Here is a 26,652-nt window from a genome sequence, read left to right as displayed (position 1 = left end):
AACAGCACAGAACTAAATAGTCTAACACAGCATAAACAGACTTTGAGGAGATGTTGGTTTTCATCACTTGTTGCTTACTTGGTCCAAGATCAAGTAAAACATCCTGAATGTGGTCCACCTTATCTACAAAAGGGAATGTGTTCTGGGGTGTTTATGTTTTTGAGTTTAAAGCACTTTATGTTTTATTTCATTTAGCTCTTATTTTGTTTGAAATTCTGTCAGACATGTTAATAACAAAAGACAGAAAGAAATAGCTGAATGGGAAATTTCAGAAAGATCAAACTGTTTTGTGTGTAAAACAAATGTGGTGCCACAGGTCAGCTGTTTATATTGTAAATTATTTATTGAATAAAAGAAAATGTCTTGTTAATGAGGTGCTCTCTTGTCTTATTTGCTCACTGAGGGCATTTAAAAGGTCTTTTGGGAAAATTGCCTTATCTTGATATAATATGCAGTGTGTGACTGCCCCCTGCTGTAAATACAGTGAGATAACTAACAAATGGACTTCGTCAAAGTTCTGGACCTTTTCTAAGTCAAAGGTTTTAAAAACTTGTAGTACTTAAAAATTTTAGCTAAGTTCAAATAATAAAACTGTGACTAATCAGTGTTGGGAAAACAAGGACTAGAGTCACGGCTACTAACCGTGTCCTTTCTGAAACAGCCAGGCTCAGACTTCTAAAGATGTTGTCTTTACAGCTTAATGCATTCCTTGCCATGATTATAGCCATGTATGTTTATGCTTCATTATATTGAAGCAAACTAGGAAATATTTGCTCTACGTGTTTAGATGTCATCGATGTGTCTGCGATTTGAAATATCAACATTCAGTAAATTTAAAGAACATAACCTTTGAGAATTGTATCCTTACATGATTCATGCTGAATCAATTGTACCATTGTAATTTTTTTTCCCCCAATTGCATAGGAGTGTTAATATTAGGATCTGATCTATTGTCAAGTTACAAAATGAGTGAAGCAGCTGCTTCTGTTATCTCTTAAGACCTTTGGGGCAGTTAAGATGCGTGTATGAACATTTGCATCATTTACTGTATAATTTTTACATAAGCAGCCATGAGTTTGAAAATGTTTTTGCAGAAATAATTTGGAAAATGTTAAATATGCTTATCAGACAATTTACTATATTAGATGAGGGTTGACCAACTTCCATTGTGTAACAAAGTTTATTACATATGTACAGCACAGTTCTCATGAAGAGTGGCTATCACAAATATAAATTTAGACTCTTTAAGAACATTTGATACAGGAACTGGAGCTTGCTTAATGTGGAAGAAAATATGTGCTGGCTGTAACAGGTCAGCTAAGTGCCCCAGACAAAACACAAATTCTTGATATTAAGGTTTGTATTTTTCCCCTCAAATCACAGAACCACCTGACAAATTACCAGAATTTGTGGTCCCTTTACCGATTTTCACTCAAATATGATTTAGCAAGTCGGAGCGTTTTCCTTAAAATGTTGACTGTTTAATACTACATCCTGCATGAGTTAGACTGCAGACTGTTCATGAACCAATATACAGTATGATTATAATACATACATAAATAAGGCACAAATGGAGAAGCAAAACAAAGGAGGGTCAAAGTGAGACCACATTTGGCACAGGAAAAGGGTGAACAAAGGTGAAACATATTGAAATGTGATCAGCAACTTCCTTAAACTTTTACAACGTACCAGCAACAAAACAACTGAAGTATTGCTAAATCACAGATTAGGAAGGAAAAATGTTTTAATCACATAGTATATTCAGACATAATTTATTACTTACAAAGATGGAACGTAGGCATATTCATGAAAGGACACTGGAATACTATTCTTAACCATTATAATACTTAAAGGCAAAAAATAAAGGATTGCTCCAAGTCGTAGTGTAATGAACCTTCACACAAGTTGTTACATAGAATACTGTTGTTAAGCTTCCATTTCATCGAGACTACTCAGAAGACAGTGGTTAAAGTGAACAAAGCAAAAAGACTGCAATGATTTATACAACTACACAATGACAGAAGCGATTATTTGTACATTTGAGAATGTGAATTTATTAAAACCATTTTTGAACTTACTGTGGACTGTTGTAGAGGAAACATACTGGCTTGAGTGATCATTCAACTTTCATTTCAAAAGATCCAAACCGTCCCATCATGCCACCATTTAAACCCACATGGTGGTTCTCTTTAATTCCGTTCAGCTACATGTTCATGATAAACATTTTAAAGGTGCAGATTATAACACATTACACATTCTTCTGTACGGAAATCTTCCAATGACATCATTTGCATGACTTAAAGCTAAACACACAAAAAAGTAATCATAGTAATAATAATAGTGTCCATGTCATGGTTCCTTTGGGAATAATCCCATACATTTACCATTCAAAAGGCCAAAACCTTCAGGCACTTTTAGGATTGAAATCAGTCATCAGTTTATGTATCCTAGGTTCTCCTTAGAAAATAGTCCATGGGACTAAGCATCAGTAAAGCATTCCACTAAGTCTTACCATGACTGATCAAGTCAGTTCATTTAAATAAAGATGCTTCTTTTTGTTTAGTTTCATTTTGAAGATGACAAGAGGAAAAAACCTCTTCCTTCAGGAGACACATTAGTCACAGCCACAGTCACTGGGTAAAGAAAAAAAAAAAAGAGCAAATAGTTTGGTTTTGCTGGTAAAGAGGGTACATGTTGATTCCCTTTCCAACTGTGAGCTTATGACTGGCAACACCAGACTTGTCCATCAGCAGCAGCATGTGGCTTTGACTCTGGAGAAAATACCTAGACTAATTTCTGGTTGTGCTGGACTTTACGTTTTTCTGTTCCAGCTCGGGTCTACTACAGCGTTTGGATCTACAGGTCGCTCAAGCGGAGAGCGGGAGTCCTGGGGAGATTTCTGTGCCTGCGGTGAGCGAGGGTCCAATAGTGGAGGAGGATTGTCAGGGTGGAAGGGCCTGCTGTAGTGGTCTGGCCCAGGTGGAACTGCTGGCCTGTGCTCTGGCATCCTCCTGAAGTCCTGAAGAGGGCCTTCTCGTCCCTGGTGGTAGGTGGGACAAAATTCATCAGGTCGTCTTCTTTTTGGGTCCGGATGTCTGAAATATCAATAACGGCAAGGTTTCAAAGCAAAGTTTTGACAGCATGAATGTTGTTTTGTTTAACCATAAGTACCAAAACATATCTGCAAGTTTGACCAGCTCTCACCTGTCGTAGTAGGGTCTGTGGCCCCTGTGGTCCCGATCGTTACTGTACTGTTCATATGGCCTTTTTCGAGGGGAAGTGTTGTTGCGATAATTGCCTAAACTGCGATACCCATCTCCATGTGAACGTCGATCACCATAGTGATCCTTGTAACGATGACTATCATATGGATGATGTCGGTCTCCCTGCCACGACTGGTTGCTGTTGCCGGGGTAACCATATTTTCGGTCCCTCTGCCAGTCTCCTCGTTCTGTAATGAAATAAGAAATGTATTAATTAAATGACCAATATTTCTTTTTCCATAATGAAAAGTGTGCTACCAGTATTTGCATAATTGTATGTCCTATATTCCCCTGCTGGAAGAGATTTCTGTGCCTTACAAGCAATAACATACCATCGTTCCCGAAGTGCCGCTTGTTAACTGCATTGTAAGGTTCTCTGTGATGTCCATGGGAGCCCACATGAGACGCGGGCTTAGAGGACATTTGTGTACCCGAAGAGTCTCTGCTTGAGCCCGAAGGTTCTGGTCTGAAAGGTTTTACCTTCCCTGCAGAATCGTCCCTCTTCTTCTGCTCCTTCTGGAAATGTCACAGGATAATTTTAGTGTTGTATACATATGAGAGACCATGTTCATTAGAAAACCTGGTCAACAACTCGAGCAACTTGCCTCTTCTTCATGTGATCGCTTCTTCTGGGCCATTTTGTAAAGCTTATGGAGCTTCCGCGCACTGAACTCTGTAAACTTTGATACAAAAATCCAGAGGTTTCTTCGCCAGTTTTTGACATGTTCAGGGTCACTGTAGGATTTAAGGCACTCTGTGATTCGATCTCCAATCTTCAGTAGGCATGTGCGTGTGTGTTGGAGCTGCTCCTGGTCAGACAGTCCCTCGTCTGGTTTATCCAGCTGCTTCAAGGCCTTTTTTACTGGCCTCATGCGCTCCTTACACTAGGCACATTCACAGTTCGCTAGGTTAGGTTAGGTTGGGATGACGATTTAAGAAAACATTTTAAAACTTCAACACAGACATAAGTGTGCAGCCAATGTCTTCTTACACATTACAGATAAAAGTCCACTGGCTTAATCCTTGCCCATAAATAAAAGTAGGGAGTGATAGAAACTCACAATACTGAAAGTGTCCTGGTCAAGTTCATCATCCTCCTTCCCTTCAATGGGAATCGGCTCCGACCCTGCTGTAATGTGAACGGGGCCTTGAGTCTTCTTCCCTTTTGCTCCTTTTGCCTGAAAGACAAAATACTAGACATTAAGGCAACAGTCACTTTCTTTTAAGTGCAATGCAAACATTTTGTGTATTGTTACAAAGAAAAGCTTCATTTGTTTTAACCATGCAAAAATTTTAAAACACTGAGAAAAGCACAACTGTTATGGCTAAGAATACATCTGTGAAATACCTTCTCTTTTCTTGGCTTTGTACCCTTCTTTTCCTTGTCCCCATCCTTCTCCTTCTTAGGAGTTCCCTGTTTTTCTTTGTTCTCTTTGTTATCCTTTTTCCTTTGTCTCTTCTTGGAGGGGGACTTCTCTGTTCCATCATCCTGCTCAAACACAAGATAATAAAATAAGCAATATAATACATGCTGCCCATACATCTACTAGTTCTCCGAATTATACTTCTATTAAGAGGCAATTTTGAATAGGGTTCATAATCTCCCTTTCACCTTTATGGTATTTAGCTGCAGGTCCGCAACTGCAAAGGCTACTACTAAATCGAATTTTGACAAGGTTTACAAATAATTACAAAAATACTTAGTTTAGCATGTGTGTAGTTGTTCTTGTTAAACACTACTACTCTGGAAGCTGCCAAGAGGGGGAAAAAAGCAGTCTTCACCTAGCCCCTGTTTGTGTTACACATCAGTATCCTAAACACAACCTACAGAGAAAACCCATGTATTTTAAGAACTGCAAAACCTGCATACAGCATTACAACTCAGCCTGGGCACAACAGGTCACACTGCATCATCTAACAGCTGACCTTGACTTCCCCCTCCTCAGATGGGTTGTCAGACAAGCGTGGGGAGGAGATGTCATTGCCTTGCTCATCCTTAAAGATTTTGTTCTCCTTTTTCATCCGAGGCTTCCTCTTCTTCACTTTGACCTTTAGAGGAAGATATTGCATGAGGGATGTGATTGGGGGGTTTTTGTGTGTGTCAAAGGCAAATGTCATGTTATGAAAACAGTACGCATGAGTTACTCTGTGATTAATAGCAGCATACCTCCTCCCCTGTTTTAGACAAGTCAGTATTGTCTTGTTCTTTTTTCAAAAGCTTAAGAAGGTACTCAGCTCTCGCCTGCAGCTGCTTAGCCTGAGGCTTCTTGCTTGGGTCATCTGGGAGAATCTGTTTGAAAATGATGCAAATGTTGGTGTTATCTTCGGATAGACAAACCAGTTTTAAAGAAGTGCTGATGAAGGTCTGAATGCTATCAAAGGCAAATGGTAAATTTACTGCTTTTTTATTTACCTTGTCGGCCAGTTTAAGGTCAGGATCTGTCTTGATCAGATCCCAATTGCCAAAGCCATGTTCATATATGCCAAGTAAGAGCTGAATGTCATCTTGCACCTCCCACTCTACATCAAAGTGGGCAACCTTCACTCTGCACGTCAGCTTGAACCTGTGGGAAGCAGTGTTGTCAGATTAAATCTACAACACAGATGCACATTTTCTGAACATCTTGAACATAAGACAAAGCACTTCCATATATTTGCAGTGGTATCTTACTTATTCCTTTCAGCCGGGTTGGAGGGCACTGCTTTGTGCAGAGGCTCAAACTCCTCCTCATGCTGGATGATTGACTTGGCATTGACCTGCACTCCTGAGATCTTGATATTGATTCCTCTCCGTTTCCCAGGACCTTTGGCTGGAATAATAATAATAATAATAATAATAATAACCACCAATATATTTTTGTCCTGGGAAAAAAAAAACTCCAAACAAATAAAAGCAAAATACCTTCAACTGGGTTCTCTTTAAGGTGTTCCTCATGCTCCTGCACTGCAGCCACACAGCTAGTATGAATGAGTTCACCAAGTCTCTTCAGGTCTGCTATGGATTTGTCCACTAGCTCTGAGTCTCGAGCGATTGCTTCTAACCTGGTTGCAGAAAAGAGCACTTGACTAAATGGTACATCAGATAACTTGTTTGCTCATATGTCTGCAAATGATTTAAGACTATTAATAAATGACCGACTGAAATGATAAAATCACTATTAAAATCACAGTATGCATACCTTTCAAGTGGAGATCCAAATTTCTTGTATGCCTTAATGAACCTGTAAATGATATTGTCAATACATTATTAACTGTGACCCTAAAAATACAAACAAACAAACACTAACTAATACAATTATGCTTTACTGCACAATACGGACAATATTAAAACTAAGCCAAAAAAAAAAAAAAAAGGCTCAATGAATATTTTTACCTCCGGATCTCAGCATCTGTGAAACCCTCCACATTGTTTTTGCGAGCTCTGGGTCTGCCTCTCTTCTTTGGCTTCTTGTCATCGTCACTATCATCTGTCTCGCTCTCAGAGCCCGAGGAGCGGTGCTTCAGCTTGGAACCCACATCACTGTCACTGTCATTAGCCTGAGCCTAAATGACACAAAAAGAGGCAAATGCAAAGTAGCAGTTAAAAATACATCATACTAAATCAAAAATGTCTCAATATGTAGGTAGGGCTGGAATAAATAACAGGGATTAGGTCATCAGTGCTAGAAAAAGGGAAAATGTGTCATTATCAAATAAATCTTACCCTCTTATTGGAACTTCTGCTTCTAGGCAGCATGAAGATATCCTCCATCTCCCGCTGTTTCTCCTCCTCCTCAATTTTGCGTCGTTGTTCCTCTGGGATAATATCATCCCATTCTCGCACTGGCTTCTCCTCAAACTCTGGTGTGGTCTCTTCCATGCTAGAGAAGTTAGCCACCTGAGGCACCGAGAGAAAAATAAATAAATAAATAAAAGGGCAAGTTGAAGAATAGGCCTGATACTGGCTTTAGTTTAGGTTCTTTAAAGGTGATACTGAAATATAATTGCCATGATATTTATTTCAAAAGAACTGTCTGAATGCATAGTACCGGTAGGGACGCACTGCTCACAACATTAGACATTAAGGTGACATGTTGAAATTCTACAACCTGCTCCGTGTATATGTGTATGTGTGTGTGTGTGTGTGTGTGTGTGAGTGAGTGAGAGAACTATAATTTAACAACACAAAATTGTAGATACAGTACTTTGAACTGAGACAGAAGTTCATCTGTTGCACTTGAGCCCGGGTCACTTTCTCTTGTTTCAGCCAACCTCAGGATCTCTTCAATATCCATCTCCTACGAAAAAAGAAACTGTTATATAATGGTGGATATTTTGAAAAATTAAGCCAAATTTTAATGTAAGACTATTAACTTATTATGGTACCTGTGGTTCAGACTCCTCTCCTTCTGCCTCTTTAAAAAGATCCTCTGCACCAAACTTAAGAATAGCTGTCAATTCTTCTTTATTGAATGGGTTTGAACTGTGAAAAAAGTGGAAATGTTGACTACACAAGATTTCAGTACGTCAACGTTAAAATTCATTTAGCAAAAAGCGGTGGCATATTACTTTGTGTTTCCTGAGTTACTGTCCAATACAGTTCGACCAGTGGTGTCCATTCTCTGAATGACAAGATGGTCCAAAACCATCTTTTTCTTTGCCCTTTCTATGATGTCCTCCTCCACTGTTGCTTTGGTGACCAGTCGATATATATTCACCTTTGAAAGAAATGTACAGATATGTTTTATAAAATAACTCTACAAATCATGCAGCATGAATAGAATGGCAGCCATAACCTGAGTCAGTGAGTTTACCTGTTTCTTCTGGCCAATCCTGTGAGCCCTGGCTTGTGCTTGCAGGTCATTTTGAGGATTCCAGTCGGAGTCAAAGATGACTACTGTGTCTGCTGAGGCCAAGTTAATTCCTAAACCTCCAGCTCTAGTAGACAACAGGAAGCAGAAGTCCTAGAAAACAGATTAAACCAACTATAAATCTCATGAAGCGAAACACCATACCAATTTATAGTAAATATACCATGAACTCTGGGTACTAATAAGAACAAACAAAATAGGTGAATGGAAGTACAAAATGTAACTGAACAATACAACCTACTTCCTCCAAGAAATCACAAAATCAAATTTTTTACATCATTACTTAAAATAGCTGCTTCTGTTTTCAAATAACATAATCCGAAAAAACTAAAACAATTAAAAATGTAGTATCATCCCGTTCCCTTGAATGATATTGATAACATCTGAAACATCACGTAACATAAATATATTATTTATTTAGTGCAGCATGAACAGATGTTTAGGGGCTAATCAAAATTCCACACCCTGTTAGTATCAGCAGTATTAGGTTATGATATACATACCTCTGAGCCTTCTGCATTAAAGTGGTCAAGTGCTTGCTTTCGGATTTCTCCCTTTATGGAGCCGTCCAAACGCTGGAGAAGAGAGTGTCAAAGAGAGAGATTTAACCTTTCATTTCCTAGGAAGCTACTTGCTCTAACTTGGCATCACTCTGCGATTGTACCTCGTCGACATGCTCAGAGAGATCAAAACAGTCTACTGCAAAGATTAGGTCAGCAAAAAACAACGAAAGTCGGGTGACTTGCAGGACCTGGTCTTCAGCAGAAAATAACTTGATATAAATAACCACATGAACTCTCAGCTTGGCAGAGTACATGTGCACAAACACTGACATCTGATCCTCGTCGGAGTCAAACCAGCCCAACACAACCACCCTAAATGCCCCTTCACTGTAAGCACCAATAAGGACGCCAGTCAAAAACTGAAGTCTGCCTCCATTATCAGTCTGGTTATGCAGTACACCCTTTCTGGAAATACTGATGCAGTTGGGTCCACTTGTTCTTAAAGGTTAATGGAACCCAGTGGACTCGTAAATGTCAAACATTACAAGGGTGACAAGCACCACACAGTATGTATGCAGTGAAGATATTGTTGACTATGTTTCTAAAAGAGTTAGTGTTCAGATACTTCCTTTGTGTGTTTGAACTGTCATAACTACATCACAGATCATAAGCAGAAATTTGTGTCCATCTCACAGAGGTACATCACTGCTTACCCTAAAGCAACCACAAACTCTTATGAGGATTGATTTTTTTCAGACTGATTGGAATGATTTTTAATTGTTGATGCAAATTATCACTCAAAATAGTTACAATGACACTGACATGTAGTTGAATATGAATTTGACCTAAAACTGTGCAAATCTTACCTGGAATGGGTAACGTTTCTTAGTGAGGTATTCAGCCAGAATATCTAACATCCTGACCATCTGGGAGAAAATCAGGACTCTGTTGCCTCTTTCTCTGAGTCTGGTCAGAAGCTTGTCCAGCAGCACCAGCTTCCCGCTGCCCTTCACTAGACACTGTGACAAACAAAGTTAAGTTGTTAGCACTAAAAATCAGAAACATTAAGTGAGACTGAGGTGTCTGTTGGGGATATCATGTTCTTTTGTTACAACTTAGCAAAGCCAAGCAGAATTGACCTGAGGTGTTGCTTCGAGCAAAAGAAGGTTCATGAGGAGACTTACCTGCAGGTTTTCCTGCTGTGAGTCAGTCTCTCCCTCCTCAGGCTGTTTGATGAGAAAACTATGGTTGCAGCACTTTTTCAGTTCCATAACGATGTTCAGGAAGCCGTTGGAGCTGCCTCTGGTGCCTTTAGAAAGTGCTTTGTAATTTCTTGTTAAAATCCACCTGGAAACATTCAGGAACAAATTCAAGTGAGAAAATTCAACTTAAACTAGTGCTGGTATGAGACTGCCGTCTCCTCTGCCCAGCCCTCCTGCTCTGCTACACGCTCCATATTTAGTGCTTTAGGTGGTTATAAAATTATAATAAATATGAATGTTCCAAAACTTACTAATGAAGCAGAAATAATTGAACAATTCTCTAAATCTTTAGAACCAATACTTCTGCACTGGTGCCACTACTGTTCAATGTGCCTGGATCACAGGAGGCTTTATAGCACCTCTCCGCATACTTAAAGATACGCGTTAGTTAAAGGGAAGAAGAAATGCAGCTACTGTACAAATATTTATTTGGAAGACAAATGCAATAAATAGGTAATATTAATAAGACATACTTGTAAAATTGTTTCTGTTGTGCGGTCATGTCAACACGAAGGATCTGCTCCACCTTTGCAGGCAGAGATTTTTCCACATCTTTCTTGACACGTCGGAGAAGGAACGGCTCGAGGACTTTGTGAAGGCTTTGATAGCCATTGTCCCTCCCTTTCCCGTGCTCATCTTCAAAATCCTCCCAGGAGTCAAACCTGCAGTGCATATCAAAAATGTCACTTGTGTCACTTATAATTCTAGTTTTCCCTGCTCTTTCTATAGAATCTTTTTTTTTTTTTTTTTACTATTTATAAAATCAGGACATACTTGTCAGGCATGAGAAAGTGCAACAGCGACCAGAGCTCTTTGAGAGAGTTCTGCAGAGGAGTGCCAGTAATAAGGAGTCTGTGGTTGGACCTGAACTCCATTAATGATTTATACAGCAGGGAGTCATCATTCTTCAGCCTGTGGGCTTCATCCACACCCAGGAATGCCCAATTAATGTTGCCAAGCACACCCTTGGGGACGAATTGGTAAGACAACCTAAGTGACTGATTCTCTTCAGGCATGAAATAATTCTTTAATAAAAAATATTATTATATTGTACGGCACTATTGTAAAGAAATGTGATTTATATTTGGACCTACCTTATCTTTAAGAAGAATCTCATAAGTGGTTAAAAGTGCATTGAAACGGATTCTTTTCGTTTGATGATTCACCCACTCATAGTCACGGATCTACACAAAAGAAAAGTATGTTTATGTACCCAACTCTAGAAATACAACAACAACAGATAAAAAAAACCCTCCAGACTAATTCAACATACAGTTTTCCTGCTCATGACATCACCAAGGTAGACCACCACATTCATGTCTGGTGCCCAGATGGCAAACTCCCTTTGCCAGGAGGTGAGCGTGGACAGAGGCACGACCAGTAAGAAAGGTCCGTACAGCTGATGCTGGTGGAACAAGTAGGACAGGAAGGAGATGGTCTGGATGGTTTTCCCCAGTCCCATTTCATCAGCGAGGATAACACTATTGCACCTGAGGAGGACAAGGGAGATAATGGGAAGTTTTTCCTTTGTAATCACACTTTGTTCCCCACATGAGGCAACTAAAACCAACATAATTATTAGATTTTATCATATTGTACCTGCACCAGGAGTGAGCCAACCAGTTCAACCCATCCAGCTGATAATCTCTTAGCTCTAAATTCTCATCGCCAATATATGATGGTTGTTTCTTCAGAGCAACAAACCTCGGTCTTTGCTTTAACACCTGAAATCCAGTTAACAAACAGCATTGTGATGCAGTTGGCAACATGATTCTGGGTTCAACCTTGTCAGACAGCTGGGTCTTTTTCTGTGTAGCATCTGTGTGTTCAAACTGTCACATCACATAACAGATTTACATTTTTAGAAACTCTGTTTTAAAAGTGAAGATAAGATGGCTACCTTGCACTCTTTAGAGGGGACGGTTTTGCTGGAGTTTCGGTTTATAAAACTGTCTATGCAGTGCTGAAACTTCTTTCTAATCAAGGCTCCGTCTTCCCAGCTGCACTCAGAATAGGGTAACCCCATCCACTTGCATAGATATTCCGGCTCATTGGAGGATGGTGTCTTGTGACTATGAGCTAATCAAAACACACAATTAATAAAAAAGTTAATAGGAAATCAACTGTCCTTTTCAAGAAAAGCACAGAACAAGAAGCTTCTAAAATAATGCAGCCAACAGAGACATTGTTGAAAAAAAAGGGAGGGGGGCTTACAGGGAAAGTCAGAGGATCCTGGTGTCTTTCCTGTTTTTGTAGCTGTTAATTATAAAATACATTTTAGAAAAACTATGACGCCAATTTGCAGTTGCATAGTAATATATCTGCAGCAATAACAGATATCAGCAAATACAAAATATCTTCTTACCAATGACCCGCTCAATGATTTGAAACTGCTTGCTTAAGTCAGAAGTTAGCTCCTGTTGGCAGTTATGAAATTCTACATCCTCAGGAGATGCCCTCCTCAACCTAAAAAAAGGGTAGTGTCAACTGAAAAATCATGGAAAAATGAATATTTATAGAAAAACTGTTAAAGCAAGACAAAGATTTTCACCATGAATTGAGTTCTTCACTTTTCTTTTTGTAGTTGTCTAGTTTCTTTAGTCCCTTGACCTTCTGCTGTGTCAGAGAATCCATACTCTCCCATGTGTTGTGGATGTAGGACCAGCCTTTCCACTTGATCAGATACTGAGTCTCCCCCTCATCATTTTCAGGGTCAAAGCCTTCACATGGGTCACCATTTTCCTCTACAGTATATACAGTAGTTGAAGCCCCAGTGGCTAGATGGGAAAAAATGTGATTATATACATGCATCTTGATGTATTTTCATTAAGAAAAACAATATTGTCTTCAGAAAATGAAGAGATGAGAGAAAATGTATCACCTCCTTTTTTGCTTATTCTGGTGTCCATGACCTTCTCAATTGTTTCACTGTCATCGTCCTGCTGTTCCTCGCCTGCATCCCCCGTCATTTCAATCAGGTCATCCGAGTCTGTTTCAAAGTCATGTTGGTCCTCTTTATAACTTTAACACAAGAGAAAGACAGCGGTGGTGGTGATGTATGAGTTAAGAAGCTTCGTACTACTTGTTGAGATGGTACAATCTGGAGTCCTGATGAAACTAAAACATGGAAATATGTACTAAAAATAAATCTGAAACTCTGAAGAGAAAAAATACTTTGGGATAAGAAATGCACCTTTCGACTTTTGTTGCACCCCTTCTTCGAGTCTGTCTTTTTGGAGTGTCTTCCTCATCATCATCATCATCGTCATCATCATCCTCGTCATCTTCCTCAACTGAAGAGTCCTGTTTTCTGGACTTTTTTCCTTTTTGAGACAGCTGCTTTTTGACAGACGATGATTTAGCCTGAGGTCTGTAAAACGCATAGTTAGGCACACAAAAATGCAAACAACTTAAGGGTTTGTGAAGCAAATTCCTAGACATGTCATTTTTTGATCTCTGGCCATTTGGTAAATGGCAGCCAACAGCCAGCGTGGCCTTGCTTATTGAACATAATAAATTGAAATTTAAAACTATTTTACACTGCATTCTGTCACCAAATGAAGCACAAAATGTGTAATCAATGAACTATTCATACATTATGGAATGATTTTTAGATGACCAGTGGGTAGCTGTCTGATGGCCAGGTTTTACTACGCTCTTACCTTCTAGCAGGAAGTCGTCTGGATCTAACTTTTTTCTCTTCCTGCTCACTGTCTGTACTGTCGGTAGCCTCCTCCTCCTCCTCTTCATCATTTGAGTCATCATCTTTCCAGATATTTCTTACAACAAAGAAATGCCACAAGTTCACCCTCAAGGCCAATCATTGCTATAACCAATTATAATTTTATAAAATACAGGCCATAGGGTATTCAACACAACCCAATCTGATCAGGGATAAGCATCTGGTTCTGACCAATCAAATTTGACATAAATTTGACAAAAACCTGGCTGCCTGAAACTAATTTAGCCAAACAGATACCCATTTACAAAAGACAGCATTATATGACAAGAATCACAATATGAACACACGTTCAACAAAATGACAACGACGAACTGTGGAAACTACTGTAAAAATCAAGCAAATAAATGAGGTGTTTTAATATGGCAAAATTCAAAATGATTTGAATAAATATGATGCCGTGAAAAAGGAAGATAAAACAGTAAGCATAAAATAATAACACAAATCCACAAAGATGTCCACAATCCTCGTACTTACTCCTTTTTCTTAGACCGAGATGTCCTTCTCTTAGGACTTTCGCTCTCAGACTCACTGCTGCCCTGTAAATACCGTCAACACAGCCAATGAAATGCAGCAGCACTAACAAAGAATATCCACTAGATGGCACAAGTAGCTTTTTTACAAAGCAGGACTACATGCATGCGGCATATTGTCTTTGTTTAGAAGTTCTTCATTTACACTGACTTACCCCAGCTCCAATGTTTAACCGAGCCGGCTCTTGTCTACTGCGATTGGACCTTCTCACCCCGTACACATCTGGATGCTCTTCCCACATCTATGAACATAACATATCCCAATTCAGTTCTACATTTAACTAATTTGTTAGTATGTATTATGCATGTGCTACAGCTAAAGATTATTTCACCATTGATCCACCTCACTTATTTGTTTACACTACAAAACACCAAATAATAGTAACATATATAGTACTTCCCAGTTTCACAGAGCCTGAAAAACACTGTCCAAAATTGACATTAAAATTGATTATATTAAAATTGTTTATTTTCCTGTTAGTTGCCTTCTAAGATTTGCTTCACTGCCTGTTAACGTTTACATTTGTGTACTGCACTATGGGACAGAAGTGTACTTCAACTACACATAAAAAACAAAACAAAAACTTTGTTTAGTATGTATACTAGTTTTTCATTCAACCTTTACTCCTCCAGTGAGAACATGCAGAATGCAGAAATTTGAATTAGGATAAACTATGAATAAGCAACATAGAGTTCCATTAGGTCTAAAGTAAAACATGCGTAACTGAGGATGCACTTGCAGAGAACACTGAACCTTTCTTTCCCCAGAACTACACCTGATTACACAAAAAAGGTAATAGCAATCTCCATTATAAGAGAAATGGAACCTTAAAGTACTTTATGAACAATTAGTCACCCCAGAAAATGTTAATACCTCTCTTCAGTTAATTGGCCATTACCTTCTTCACGTCTGCCAGACGCTCCTTCTTTCTAACTGGCTTGTCTTTGACTTCTGCAGTTGTCTGCCGTGATTTGGACTCAGCAGACTCGCTCTCTGACTCTGAGTGACTCTCCGACTCTGATGAACTGTTTGACTCAGAGTTGTGGGATCTTCTCCTCTCGCTGCCATGATCACTCTCCGATTGACTTCCGGACTCAGACGCTGAGTGGTTTGATTCTTCTGACGCTGAATTACTACAGGAACAAAAACATTTTCACCATACAACATGGCAAAAAGTGTAAGTAGATGTTCTAAAATTTAAGTGCACACTCTGAATGGGATATGCAAGCTTGATGGCATGAGTAAGTTGAGCCAAGCGAAAAAAGGAACCTCATTACATCATGCACCAATGTTCCTTACTCAGCTAAACATTTAAGTACATAGACCAGTTTTCAACACAAAAAATTATTTCTATTATGAAAAAGGACTGAAGGGCAATTAAATTGAAAAACAAAACCACATTAAAATTTCCAATGTGATTATTAAATAAAAACGTAACACGTCTAATTTAAAATAACTAAATTACTGCAATATTGTTTTTTGATTGGTTAAATCATGACAGGTTACACCAAAAGCTGACAATAACTTGTGAAGAACAAGTTTTGATTGTTTTTCTAACAGTTTTATTTAAAGGATGTTTAGAAGCCGCAAAAAATAAAGTATTTAAAAAAAATTTAATCTGAAAATTAGGTTTTTGTTAAAACATTTTATTCTTCTTATACCCCTGTAAGTTTAAACATGGGTCTCCTTAAGAGATCTGACCCTTATACACTGTTAAGCACTGGTTTATGGATTTTATTTTGAACACATGCCACAGGAAACAAGGATACCTTTGAAATAATGATCCTACTTCAACTTTATACTACAGTCAAAATTATACAAATAAGTTATTTTCTATGCATTTTAGAAACATAAAAGTAAAAAAAAAAGGCTTGTTGACCATGCTGACCTCTCATGTCTGGCTTTTTCAGCATGGTGTATCTCGTCTGGCCACATGGTGGCGCCACACTTTCAGAATAAATAACCCACTCACTGCCTCAAAACGAATTGTTTAACACATGGGCTTGTCTTAGAAACATTAAAATATACATACAAGCCTAATCAGCACTTCATATATAGGTTTTTATTAAGAAGAGCACACTTATTAGCTGTGAATTAATTTATATTCATCTTACTAAATCTGTAAATAATACAGATATGGGTATTTCTTAACTACACAGCTGCTAAAACACTGTAAAGTGTTACCATCACTTGTGGGAGCTATATAGTGACAGCAGAACTGGCGTGGAATCCTTGCTTTCGTTCGACTTTTGCCTTCCACTGCCTCAATGACCAAACTCGGAAGTACAAAGCTTGTTCCGCTTTAAGAGGTCAAAAGTGGGTGGGAAGGACTTATACGCGAATTTCTATTGGCTGGCGTGTTGCTAGGTGGAAAACTGGCCTATAGTAACAAAATGTGCAGGCTTTCCAAGGTCTGAACTCTTCCTGTTCCTCCTCCATGTAGTTCTGAGCTAAGTTTTACCACAGATAAGTAAGCAAGCTGGGCACACAAAGCAAGGGCCATTTTGTGACCCAGTAGAGCAGGTGTACAGTTTTTTAGTAAGACATTGCGTTTCATAGAGTCAGCAGAAAATATGTTGTTCAGTCTGATGCTCTGCATGCCTACAGAGACAATTTACTACTATGAAATAGTTGGGCTGTCATCAGTAGCAGAAGATATTTTACTGAAAGCTGAAATACTAAAATGGCTGCCACAAGATCACACAAAAACTACAAGTGTGATGTAACTTCTGCAGTGTAGTCAGTAAATTGCTGTGGGTGATTAAATGCATTAAGCATCCAAACACCCTCTGATAATTTGAAATCAGGATCTATTAAGAGCAGGCTGCACTTATTGGTTATAAAACATGGCAGTAACCCTTTATACTAAGAACCTAAACTGTTACACAGCACGGATACAACAAATACATCATATTTGAATAATGGCTACCTACTTGCAGTACTTCTGCATTGTCCTGACACCATGCAAACCATCCTGATATTAGTTTTTAAAACCATCTTTATTGAGCAAAATGTGTTTCCATAGATTTTAATATAAAGATTTGGATACCTCTGAATAACATAACAGACTTGAATATGTTAAACACTTCGGAATAAAAGCAGACAATACTATAATTAAAAAACAAAAAACTTTAATATATTAAAAGTTCGGACTTCTGACTATAGGCCCTTCCCTACCTCACATGTAATACAAATTCAGTCAAATTGAAATAGACATTGTTTACCTAACATTCATAAGCATCAGACATGTTCAAAACCGATGCGCCAATTAACACTATGCAATAAGTACTGCCAATTTTAATGATCACAAAGTGAATATTAATCTGACACTACAAAATATAACAGTTTTATGTGATAGGTGCTGCTAATGAATGAAAGATGTTGCCTTAATTGTGAAAGCAACTATTCAGTAAGAATCACTGTGCAAGAAATATTGTCACCATTCAATGCCAAAAAAACCCCCTCAAATCCCAAGTAAGGTAACCTTCCGTGAAAGATAATGTAAAGCTTAAAATGTTACATAAGTATGTGAACACTGACATAATAACACAGTAGACAACAGTAAAGTGTGTTTAAGTGTATGCTATCCATATTGGGAAAACACACACAAAAAAAAAAAACGAAAACAAAAGAAAATGATTTACAAGACATTTAATTGTTGAGGATTACAAGCTGCTGAGATGCACAACTAACCATAATCAAACTTGCATTTCATGTGACCTGGTCAAAACTTTACGTACAGTTTCAAATAAAAAAAGTTAAGATTTATATAAAATTAAAACTGTAGCCACATGCAAGTTGGTTTTATGTTGAATATGCATGACAAAGTGTGTTACATTAGACACATCTAAAGCCTGAATTTGTTTGACCATTAGAAACATAAAAAGCAATAAATGGTTTCTGAAATAAATACAAATCAAACAACAGCAACGTTGATAAAATGGTGCAATGCAGCACCAACTAATAAGACAAGGGGCATATTACATTATAAAGATAAGACATAAGCATCTGTGACAAATCATTTGCAATGTAATACACAACAAAATGTGTCTTCCTGTGGTCAAGCATCTTGCGGGCAATAATCTTTTAACATAGGCCTGATACCTCCGTTTATGAATGTAAGAAATGGTAGGAAAAAAAAAATCAGGGTGTGGCTATTAAACAATAGCAAGGTCATCCATGACATTTGTGCATTTCTTAAAACCCACGTCGGAAATGTATACACAGGTGATCAACCATGCTTGACAACGTAAACAATCAAAGCAGCTATGAAAAAGGTAAAAAAAAAAAAAAAAAAAAAGTATAACACTCATACCTTGAGGCATTGCTTTGAGTCGATCCTTCATCCTCTTGTTTTTTACTTTTATTCTTCATCATCGTAGTATCCTGAAAATCTTTGATAAGATGGTGTTTTGTCCAGGTATTTACTGTCAAAAAGTTAGAGGAAGCATGAACTATCATACAAGTCCCACTAGATTGCCTTTGCTCAGGTGGCAGCTTAAACACAGGCGGTGCGACACGAGTAAAGAAAAAGACATTAAATCGAACGATTTGGATTCGCTATTTACATCGCTAACTTAAATATTATAAACAAAGACCATGAATGTTAATACTGCAAGTTAAACATCCACATGTCTTTCAATATAGTCCTCGGATGTAGCCGCATGCAATTAATTCTAACTGCGTCATCAGATGAAGGATAAGAAAAATAAGATTTAAGGTTGAGAAATCCAGAAAATTATAGAATACACAATGTAAACATATAAATTCAATGAGAAGAAAGGTGGGCAGCCTATAAATGGACTATTAGATTCACGTTCGCTCTATCACGGAGGTTTAAACTATTATCCGACTCGAATAAAAATAAGACTGTGTAGAAATAATAACTTAATAAATTACAAAAAAAAAAGAAAAAATAAGTTGTTTCAAAACGCTTGTAGGCCTTTACAGTCTTCACCACTGTCAGACCCTGCGCGACAGAGGCGAGCTGCACACTAAAAATGGAGGCGCGCCATGGCTGCCAGAGCACAGTATGGAAAACAACGACAAGCACTCCTCCAGCACAGGCGGCTGCTACGGCTCGAAAAGTCAGCTCAAAAGCACGCCAAACGCCTAAATTTTTGTTAAAACACCGATCGTACGACGACAGCTGTTAATTTTTCACCAGAATCAAGCGGTCTTAGTCGAAAAACAAACGATAGAAACGGTCTGACGAAGCCCATGGCACCCTTCCCAAGGCTCAGCCGCCATCTAGAGCTCCTTCCTAGCTCTGAAAGCTTTGCCTTTGATTGACGTTATTTCCATTTACCCCACACTCAGGTGATCTGTAAGTCCCACCCCTTTTATTATGTTTAAGTTTTGCTTTTATATAAACTTACATATAATCTCAGCCACAGGACACACGCCTGATATTGAAAGCTATCATCACACTTAATAAAAATGTAAAAATAGTGGAAGGCTGTAGAACTGTGTATATATGTTTTTGCATCAATTGCATCACTTCCTGCTCAGAGAGGAAGGAGGACAACCAGGAGCCATTTTACAGCCTTTGGAAACCATTTCTGTTCTGATTGAAGTCATTTGATAATTACACGAATGTGGTTTCTAAACAGTGGTCTGCCAACCATTTTCTTTATCCTAAAAATTGAATTGAATATTTCCTATAAAGACACCAGGAAATTACCATTTCTTCAGAAAATCTTTTCACCAGCACAAAGCTTAAAAGGTTGCACTAGCTTATACGTGAACACGCTTTTATGGTTCGTTACAAAGTCAGTGCTAATCAAATCAATTTATGCTACGGACAAACGTATTTAAAAAAAACAAACGTCCGAGCTAAATAAAAAAAAAAAAAAAAAAAAAAAAAAAGAAAAAGTCAGCGCTACTAAAATATTGCGCCAGATTTTGTTCGCCACCTAGCTAATAAAACAAAGTCAGGAAAAAAATATATTGACATACACTTTATTTAAAAACAACATTTGGGTATTAAAAGGTACAATGACGGGTTTTCTTTTTCTCAAAAACACTGTAAGTGAGAGTCCATTATACAGCCAGCAACAGTGTTCCAGTGTCCATGTTGTTGTAAAAAAAAATTGAAATCCAAATGTCAAAAGTCCAGTCAGAATCCTCATCGTCAAAATTTGGCTAAACCGCTTGCCATCTTCATGTTAAATAACGCAGTCTCCACTTCACCAATTTCCACTTGAATGGGGTCTTGATAGGATAAAAAAAAAGAAGGAAAGGTTGTAAGCCCACAGTGCAGCTGAAATGAGTAATGATTTACTGTGTGTTAAAGAAGGCATGCTAAACTAGACCAAACGGAAGACAGGTTTAACAATTGTGTTTAGCTTTCAACTGCGTTAGCTAGCATTGCACGACTGCAAGGTAATCTGAATGAAATATAAAACGTTTGTAAGAATACAGAAATTAAAAAATTGTTCGTTTTAATAATTTTATTTAATGCGTAGATCTCATTGTCTTTAGACAGTTATTGTCTTATTGTCTTTAGACAATGATATATGCAATACAACTTGTATGCCTCTACAATACATAAATAGATTTAAAGCCCACACAGGGGAACGGCTAGCATTCAGCTAGTTATTCAGCGAGAAGTGTAATAAACTTTACTCAAAGCAAGTTTTGAAATTAAGCAGGGCTCTGAATTGACACTTTTTTGTTAATTTTAAAGTAACCTGCAAAATGAAGTCTGTGTTATGAAAATGTCGCAACAATTAAAAAATAAACCTTGAACAAACCAAACAAATTCATCAGCTGACCACTAGGGGTATAATGAAGCTACAGTTAGCTCAATTCACGTTAAGCGTTAAGGCGTGTTCACATTATCACTGAAAAAATAAGGGTCTGTTGCTGCATGTGACGCACTGGTTGATGCATACCTCAAACTCCCAGGGGTGCTGTACTTAACAGCTTTACCTTAACTACAATGCTAATGTAGCTACTAGTTGATTGCCAAGTTCCAGGTAGACTAAGAGAGACCCTGCTCTTCAACAGTCTTTGTAGGTGTATCCGTTTTCGTGTGATTTCAATAAGGGTAATGTGTACAGTGTAATAGATCATGCACTTCGGGCAGCACCCACAAATCTCAGCGCAGTGCGGGTCAAAGTTCAACAAATCAGAACATTAGCCGTGGTTCCGCTCTGCGCAACAAAGTTTTGTACAGAGCTGGCGCTGTGCACCACATAAAGCACCAATAAAGAGGTGTTGCAACCATTTTCCACTCTAATGTGAATACGCCTTAATCCCTACTACTGAATTACACAACAGTGTTGATCAAACAAATTAAGATGAAAACAACTACAAACTGTCATGCAAGCACATAATATTGTACTTAAAAGTAGGTGCACAGCCTTATAAAAAAAAAAAAAAAAAACACCACTCAAAGCAAAGATTTGACATATAACAAGCCAATAATTATTAAAGCAACCCTTTAAACAATTGTAATTTTCTTTCATCAAAAAAAAAATCCCCCTTATAACTTCGAATACAACATCAAATAAAACTACCTACTGATATTTGAATAAAATGGAGAACGTAAATGCTAAGAGAAATTAAGTGCTAACACAAGGCAACACTTGTGAGGTTCTCATATTGCCCAATTAAATATATCTTATATTTGATCAATAATGTTACGCACCCACATGTAGTCAAACAGATCTACAGAAATGTTGTGTAATGTCTACATAAAATTGGGGGAGGTATAATAACTTTAGAAATCCAATTAGCATATATGAAAAAACTTGTTACTTGTGTTAAGATTTCTATTCAGCTTATTAAGCATATTATTAAGAACTCAGGTCAAACATGAGAAACTTACAGAGCTGTCTTCTTTTTGTTCAAAATCACACCTGTCCATGTCTCCACTGTGGAAGAAAAAAGTAACACTCAATGAATGTGATGTGAACACACATTAGATTGAGAAAATACACGATTCTCTTCAAACTAAACAACTGTACAATAACAAAATATGATTAATGGCTCAACTTCTATACAGCAGATGTGGAAAACTAATCACTGGCCACCTATGTAAAACTTTTACCTATCCATAGTTATGTTGTTAAAACAATATTTAGGTAAATATTTTAAATGTTTCGCTTGTTGGTTCTAATCTATCAAGGCTAGGGCCAAGTTTAACCAAAGCCTAAATGCCATGCGTCTTTGACTTTATTAAAATAGTCAATAGAGCACTCTTATTAATAAGATTTTTGTTTAACAAACTTTTTATTGTACATTGTACTGTATATGATAATGGGGACCAAATACAAAAAATTCTTTCTGTCCAATTTGTTTCACCAACGGAATCTAATTATAACAGATTATGTCTTGTAGTAATTTGAAGTGGCGTTGTAACAATCCACATAGTACACTTGTTTTGTTTTGTTTTTTTAGGGCAGAAAAAATGCTGGGTCTTTTGATTACAGTGGACCACAGGCATTGTTTTTTTGAAACTATGGCACATGAACACAACATACTGTACATGACTCTAGGTAGGCTTTACAGTTTTGGTGCCACATGGGGCATTTTTGGGCTCTTGGGAAACTCGGGAATCACTGTCTTCAACTGACCATAGAGTGTTTTTACTATAAACATCCACCAAATGCACATATGCCATTTAAGCAATAAGTATTGCTTGACGTATGGATTTGCCTCTTTGTTCTTTTCGCCAAATTGTCTGTTTATAAGAGCAACTACCTAGAGTTAGGATTTAAAAGTATGGGGAAACTAATTTTTGTTATATTCACAGCAACTTATTAATTTAATTGGGTTCAATAATGTCAGTGCACTTCAATGATATTGACCCTTTATTATTAACTAAAGAATTGTGATGATGCTAAAGGCTCACAAGATTGGCTTTATGGATTGATCAGTATCAAGTGCACAGGTAATGTTCAATGTCATTCTTCCAATAAATAAATATTGGTGCACTCAAAATCTCAGAAGCAGTTGTTGCAATTTACATTTTGCTACACGCACATATTCTCAAAGTCGTGTTTGTGGCAGTGATGACTTCACACCCAACAATGAAAACAGGCGCTTCCACGTCCATGTAGATGAAATTTAGGTTTTTGAGAAATATAACCAAAGTGTCACAAAAACAAAGTAGGGACACAAGGACACTTAGATCAATGTAGATCAAAAGCAACACTCAATATTCCACTTTTGTAAAACAAATGAATTATTGATTTAATTCGATTGATTGAAATAATTTTGACGAGACTGTCGCCATGTCTTCGACAGGCCAGGTCTTTGTCTCAAGTGCACCGCCATATCCAAAATGAGCCAAAAGTCCTTTTACCGTACCCTCACAAAACATTACCAGTTGGATAATCTAAATGACTTAACAAAATATTTAAGTTTTTCCAAACTTGAAATGTATACATTATCAAACTACGGACAGATATATCAGTTTTAGTGAAAAATGTGCTCCATGTGACTCAAGTTCTGTTTCTCGTTATAAAACATGGCAAGTTAGTGGTTGCATCATCCAGGGATGAATGTCAAAAGTTGAAATTTGTCTAGCAAGTCGTTTCACATTATAAAAACTAGTATAATCTGACAAATCTTTTTCCTTTTATGTTGATGAGCCACAAATTGTGTGATAACATGTTACTGATTAAAATATATGTTTGATATGAGTATAATGAATATTAAATTTAAGTGCTTTTGTTACGTAGGATGCAAAAACAATAAATGAACATTCCAAGTGCTTCAGAAGCCATCATGACCATATTACGTAAAAATATATACGGTTTTAACGGATAGTACAGGTGTTGCTTTGACTGGCAAGCAGGCTAGCAAGGTCCTGAATCCAACATTATCCTAGCGTACTTAGCATAAAGGTGGGCAAGAAGAGATTGAGGATGGCCATGTTCAGCTGCAGAAGAAAACTGGGGGAGAAGCGGAATTTCCAAATGGAAAAGGTTGGTTGTCTTGACGCGTAGTTTTCTGGCATGTCATAACAACTAACGCTACTATCCCATGGACAGAGTGTAGAGAGGGAGTACCGAGCAGAGCAAAGCCAGTTGATTTCATGTCTCGCGCTACCACTAGCTTGACTCCTAAAGATCTCCTGTTGTAGCAGTATACTATAATATTATTATTTTTTAAAAACCTGGACAATGACATGCTGACAATGAAAACAACTTCATGGTGCACACTTTTAATTTAATTAGCGGTATTATTAGCGGTATGCTTCAATGTCAAACCCTGTTATATTTTACTGTCATAAGTCCCTATTTAAGTCCGGGGAAACTAGGTGTGTCCTGCAAATTCCCATATGTGATCGCTTGCAATTTTTTTTTATTGAAGTGTACATTCTCACACATACACTAGGGGGCACTACTATAACTATAAGCCTCAATGTCATTCAATATACAACGACTTAATTAGAAAAAACTGCAAAATTAATGTCTAGCCATAATGGTTATACTTATACTATTACGATAAATATGTACAGATGATTGGGCTTTATACGCACTTATGTTTGAATGGTTAATTAAAAGATTTAGCTTGATCAACACATTTGAAGAGCCCAAGATAAAACATAAGCAATATTCTGCACATTTAATCAGTCTGAAAAATAATACTTACAAATCCCTATGGCGAATCACCCGAATCCTTCAGATCACGACGCCATAGTGGCTAAATATCGGCCCTTAAAACAGAAAAACAAACTTTCAGATAGAAAACGTGACAGCGGCACACCCTACTGGTTACAGGTATGTGGCAGTAAAGAGACTGAAGCTTCTGAGATTGTGAAAGACAATGAAAGTCTAGGCTTGGAAAAAGAAAAACCTACCATTTAGCTGGGGTCAGGTGATCACCTTTCTTCTTTGACGCAATTTGTGAAACATCAAGGGGAATCCCTGAAATGTACAAAATCTTTATCAGTTTTTGTAGACACAATTAATAAAATTGCAATTTGCGTAAACTTATTTGAGAATATTTTACAGCTCATTAAGTTAAGATAATCACAAAAGTTGTTGCATATATAGTAGCGAAAATGTCTCGTCTTCGTATATCTTGGTGGCGCAAAATGCAACTAAATGTGCCTTGAACAGTAGCATCCTATTGAGAATAGCTTAGAGGACATTTTGTTTTGTGCAGGGTCGTACTAATCCTTTTGATTTAACTTTATAGCTTCTGATGATCTATTAGAAAATGTTGCACATAATCTAATTTGTTATGTGTAGTATTTGTCTTCATATGTAAATAAATCAACAACCCAGTGGGTGAGAGTGAGATTGAGATTATTTGATTTCTTTATTTAATTTTAAATGCAGTATTTGGTGTTTTTTCATAATCATACTTAGTAAAGTTTCTAACATAAAAGGAAATCTTGAACGGTCTTGTAGGTCTAATATAATATAGACTAACTCAATTTATCTACACATTTAAATGACTTCTCCATTCAGTTCCTCAAAGGGTTAAAAGCCAACACCCTATTTTGTATTTCGAAGTATGTCTAAGGTTTTATAACATATAGAACCTTTATTTGACTAAGAAATCATGTAAAGTGTAGGAATATTGTCCACAATGTGAAAAGTGTTGTTAATAGTCATATGTTAAATATCTGATAACTTGCCATAATGTATTTAAACATTTTTAAAATACGTTTTAGAGCATGTAACACTTAAATCTTGTTACAAACTACACGTGTACACTCTGTGGTCAAGAAAACGAAAAATTAAAAAAATTAAAATATTTTTTTATTTTGCAATGTGCTAAAAAAACATCAAAAAACAAATATACTCAAAATAAACAAAAATATGCCCAAACCTGTTGTGGTGATGATGATCAGCGTTAATAAAGCATTTAAAAAACGAAACGTTTGCTATTTTTATTGTTTTCGTCGAGTAAATTCAGACGAGGGCATTTGCCCTTTCAAGGACAAAGCACATTTTAAAATGCGTAGGTTGAAATAACACCAAACAGGTCGAGAACAAATGTGCTTGTCCAAACATGAACTAGGTAAACTCGACACAGAGTTAGCAAACATGCAAATTCCATCACCAAAAATACTATTACACGCATTAGACACTGTACAGACCGTTGTCTTATTCTTCGCTGACAACACACCATGGCCATTTTTACAACACTGCGTCTAACTGTCGTTCTCTCCACCATATTGCCAAACGCCCCCTGACTCGTATTTTACAGCTTTAAATGTATGATTAGTCTGAAGTTCTTACCCATTATTCAGGCCGTGACTATCCCCCGTCGTCTGTATCGGTCAGTGTCGCCTTTTTGGGCGATTTTCGTCGTTTTGCTCGCCCTTTCGGTCGCATCGTTCCGCCCTTCCTCCTCTCCGTCCTCGACGCCTTGCTCCTCTGTTGTGTGCGTCCCCTCTGCCTCTGCCTGAGCTGATATCCTTCAGCGGCTCTGCCCACTTCGCTCTCAACGTAAGCCAAACTCCACTTCCTCTCCAGCTCCATCTAGCTAGTGCTAGCAGCCCACTGAATCCGAACGCCGTTCTAACTTGGG

At 37.6% G+C, this 26,652-nt stretch overlaps 1 protein-coding gene across 5 annotated transcripts; it reads right to left on the bottom strand.

The window, feature by feature from the left end:
• Positions 1 to 1,459: 1,459 nt before the first annotated feature.
• Positions 1,460 to 26,542, bottom strand: chd2 (chromodomain helicase DNA binding protein 2). 5 transcript variants are annotated; one of them, XM_067502297.1, is made up of 41 exons: positions 26,361 to 26,541; positions 24,968 to 25,034; positions 24,760 to 24,823; positions 21,986 to 22,031; positions 18,467 to 20,364; positions 15,050 to 15,284; positions 14,306 to 14,392; positions 14,095 to 14,156; positions 13,541 to 13,657; positions 13,072 to 13,248; positions 12,760 to 12,899; positions 12,430 to 12,655; positions 12,244 to 12,344; positions 12,093 to 12,134; positions 11,779 to 11,957; positions 11,478 to 11,602; positions 11,152 to 11,368; positions 10,973 to 11,062; positions 10,653 to 10,843; positions 10,352 to 10,540; positions 9,801 to 9,963; positions 9,483 to 9,635; positions 8,617 to 8,688; positions 8,057 to 8,206; positions 7,812 to 7,960; positions 7,629 to 7,725; positions 7,448 to 7,540; positions 6,967 to 7,140; positions 6,637 to 6,806; positions 6,443 to 6,484; positions 6,166 to 6,305; positions 5,935 to 6,073; positions 5,677 to 5,827; positions 5,431 to 5,553; positions 5,190 to 5,312; positions 4,612 to 4,752; positions 4,325 to 4,441; positions 3,869 to 4,147; positions 3,596 to 3,779; positions 3,205 to 3,451; positions 1,460 to 3,095 (listed from the first exon to the last, which is right to left on the bottom strand). In XM_067502297.1, the coding sequence occupies exons 5-41, from the start codon at positions 18,610 to 18,612 to the stop codon at positions 2,813 to 2,815; spliced, it is 5,514 nt and encodes a 1,837-aa protein (XP_067358398.1). In that variant the 5' UTR covers positions 18,613 to 20,364; positions 21,986 to 22,031; positions 24,760 to 24,823; positions 24,968 to 25,034; positions 26,361 to 26,541; the 3' UTR covers positions 1,460 to 2,812. The 5 variants fall into 5 exon arrangements, with proteins under 5 accessions (XP_067358398.1, XP_067358399.1, XP_067358400.1 ...); XM_067502298.1 differs by lacking the exon at positions 21,986 to 22,031 and having other exon boundaries at positions 26,361 to 26,542; XM_067502299.1 differs by lacking the exons at positions 18,467 to 20,364; positions 21,986 to 22,031; positions 24,760 to 24,823; positions 24,968 to 25,034; positions 26,361 to 26,541 and having other exon boundaries at positions 15,025 to 15,157.
• Between the last annotated feature and the right edge of the window lie 110 nt (positions 26,543 to 26,652).

The sequence above is a fragment of the Channa argus genome, chromosome 4, assembly GCF_033026475.1.
Source record: "Channa argus isolate prfri chromosome 4, Channa argus male v1.0, whole genome shotgun sequence".
In the NCBI taxonomy this organism is placed as follows: domain Eukaryota; kingdom Metazoa; phylum Chordata; class Actinopteri; order Anabantiformes; family Channidae; genus Channa; species Channa argus.
The sequence above is the reverse complement of the archived record's forward strand: the minus strand, read 5'-3'. Positions and strand labels throughout refer to the sequence as shown.

Coding starts and splice junctions, on each gene's coding strand:
- chd2 (XM_067502298.1), bottom strand. CDS start 18,612: ATGATAGTTCATGCTTCCTCTAACTTTTTGACAGTAAATACCTGGACA. Junction 13,249..13,540: donor AGACGACTTCCTGCTAGAAG/GTAAGAGCGTAG, acceptor TGCGTTTTACAG/ACCTCAGGCTAAATCATCGT. Junction 3,452..3,595: donor GCGGCACTTCGGGAACGATG/GTATGTTATTGC, acceptor ATTTCATTACAG/AACGAGGAGACTGGCAGAGG.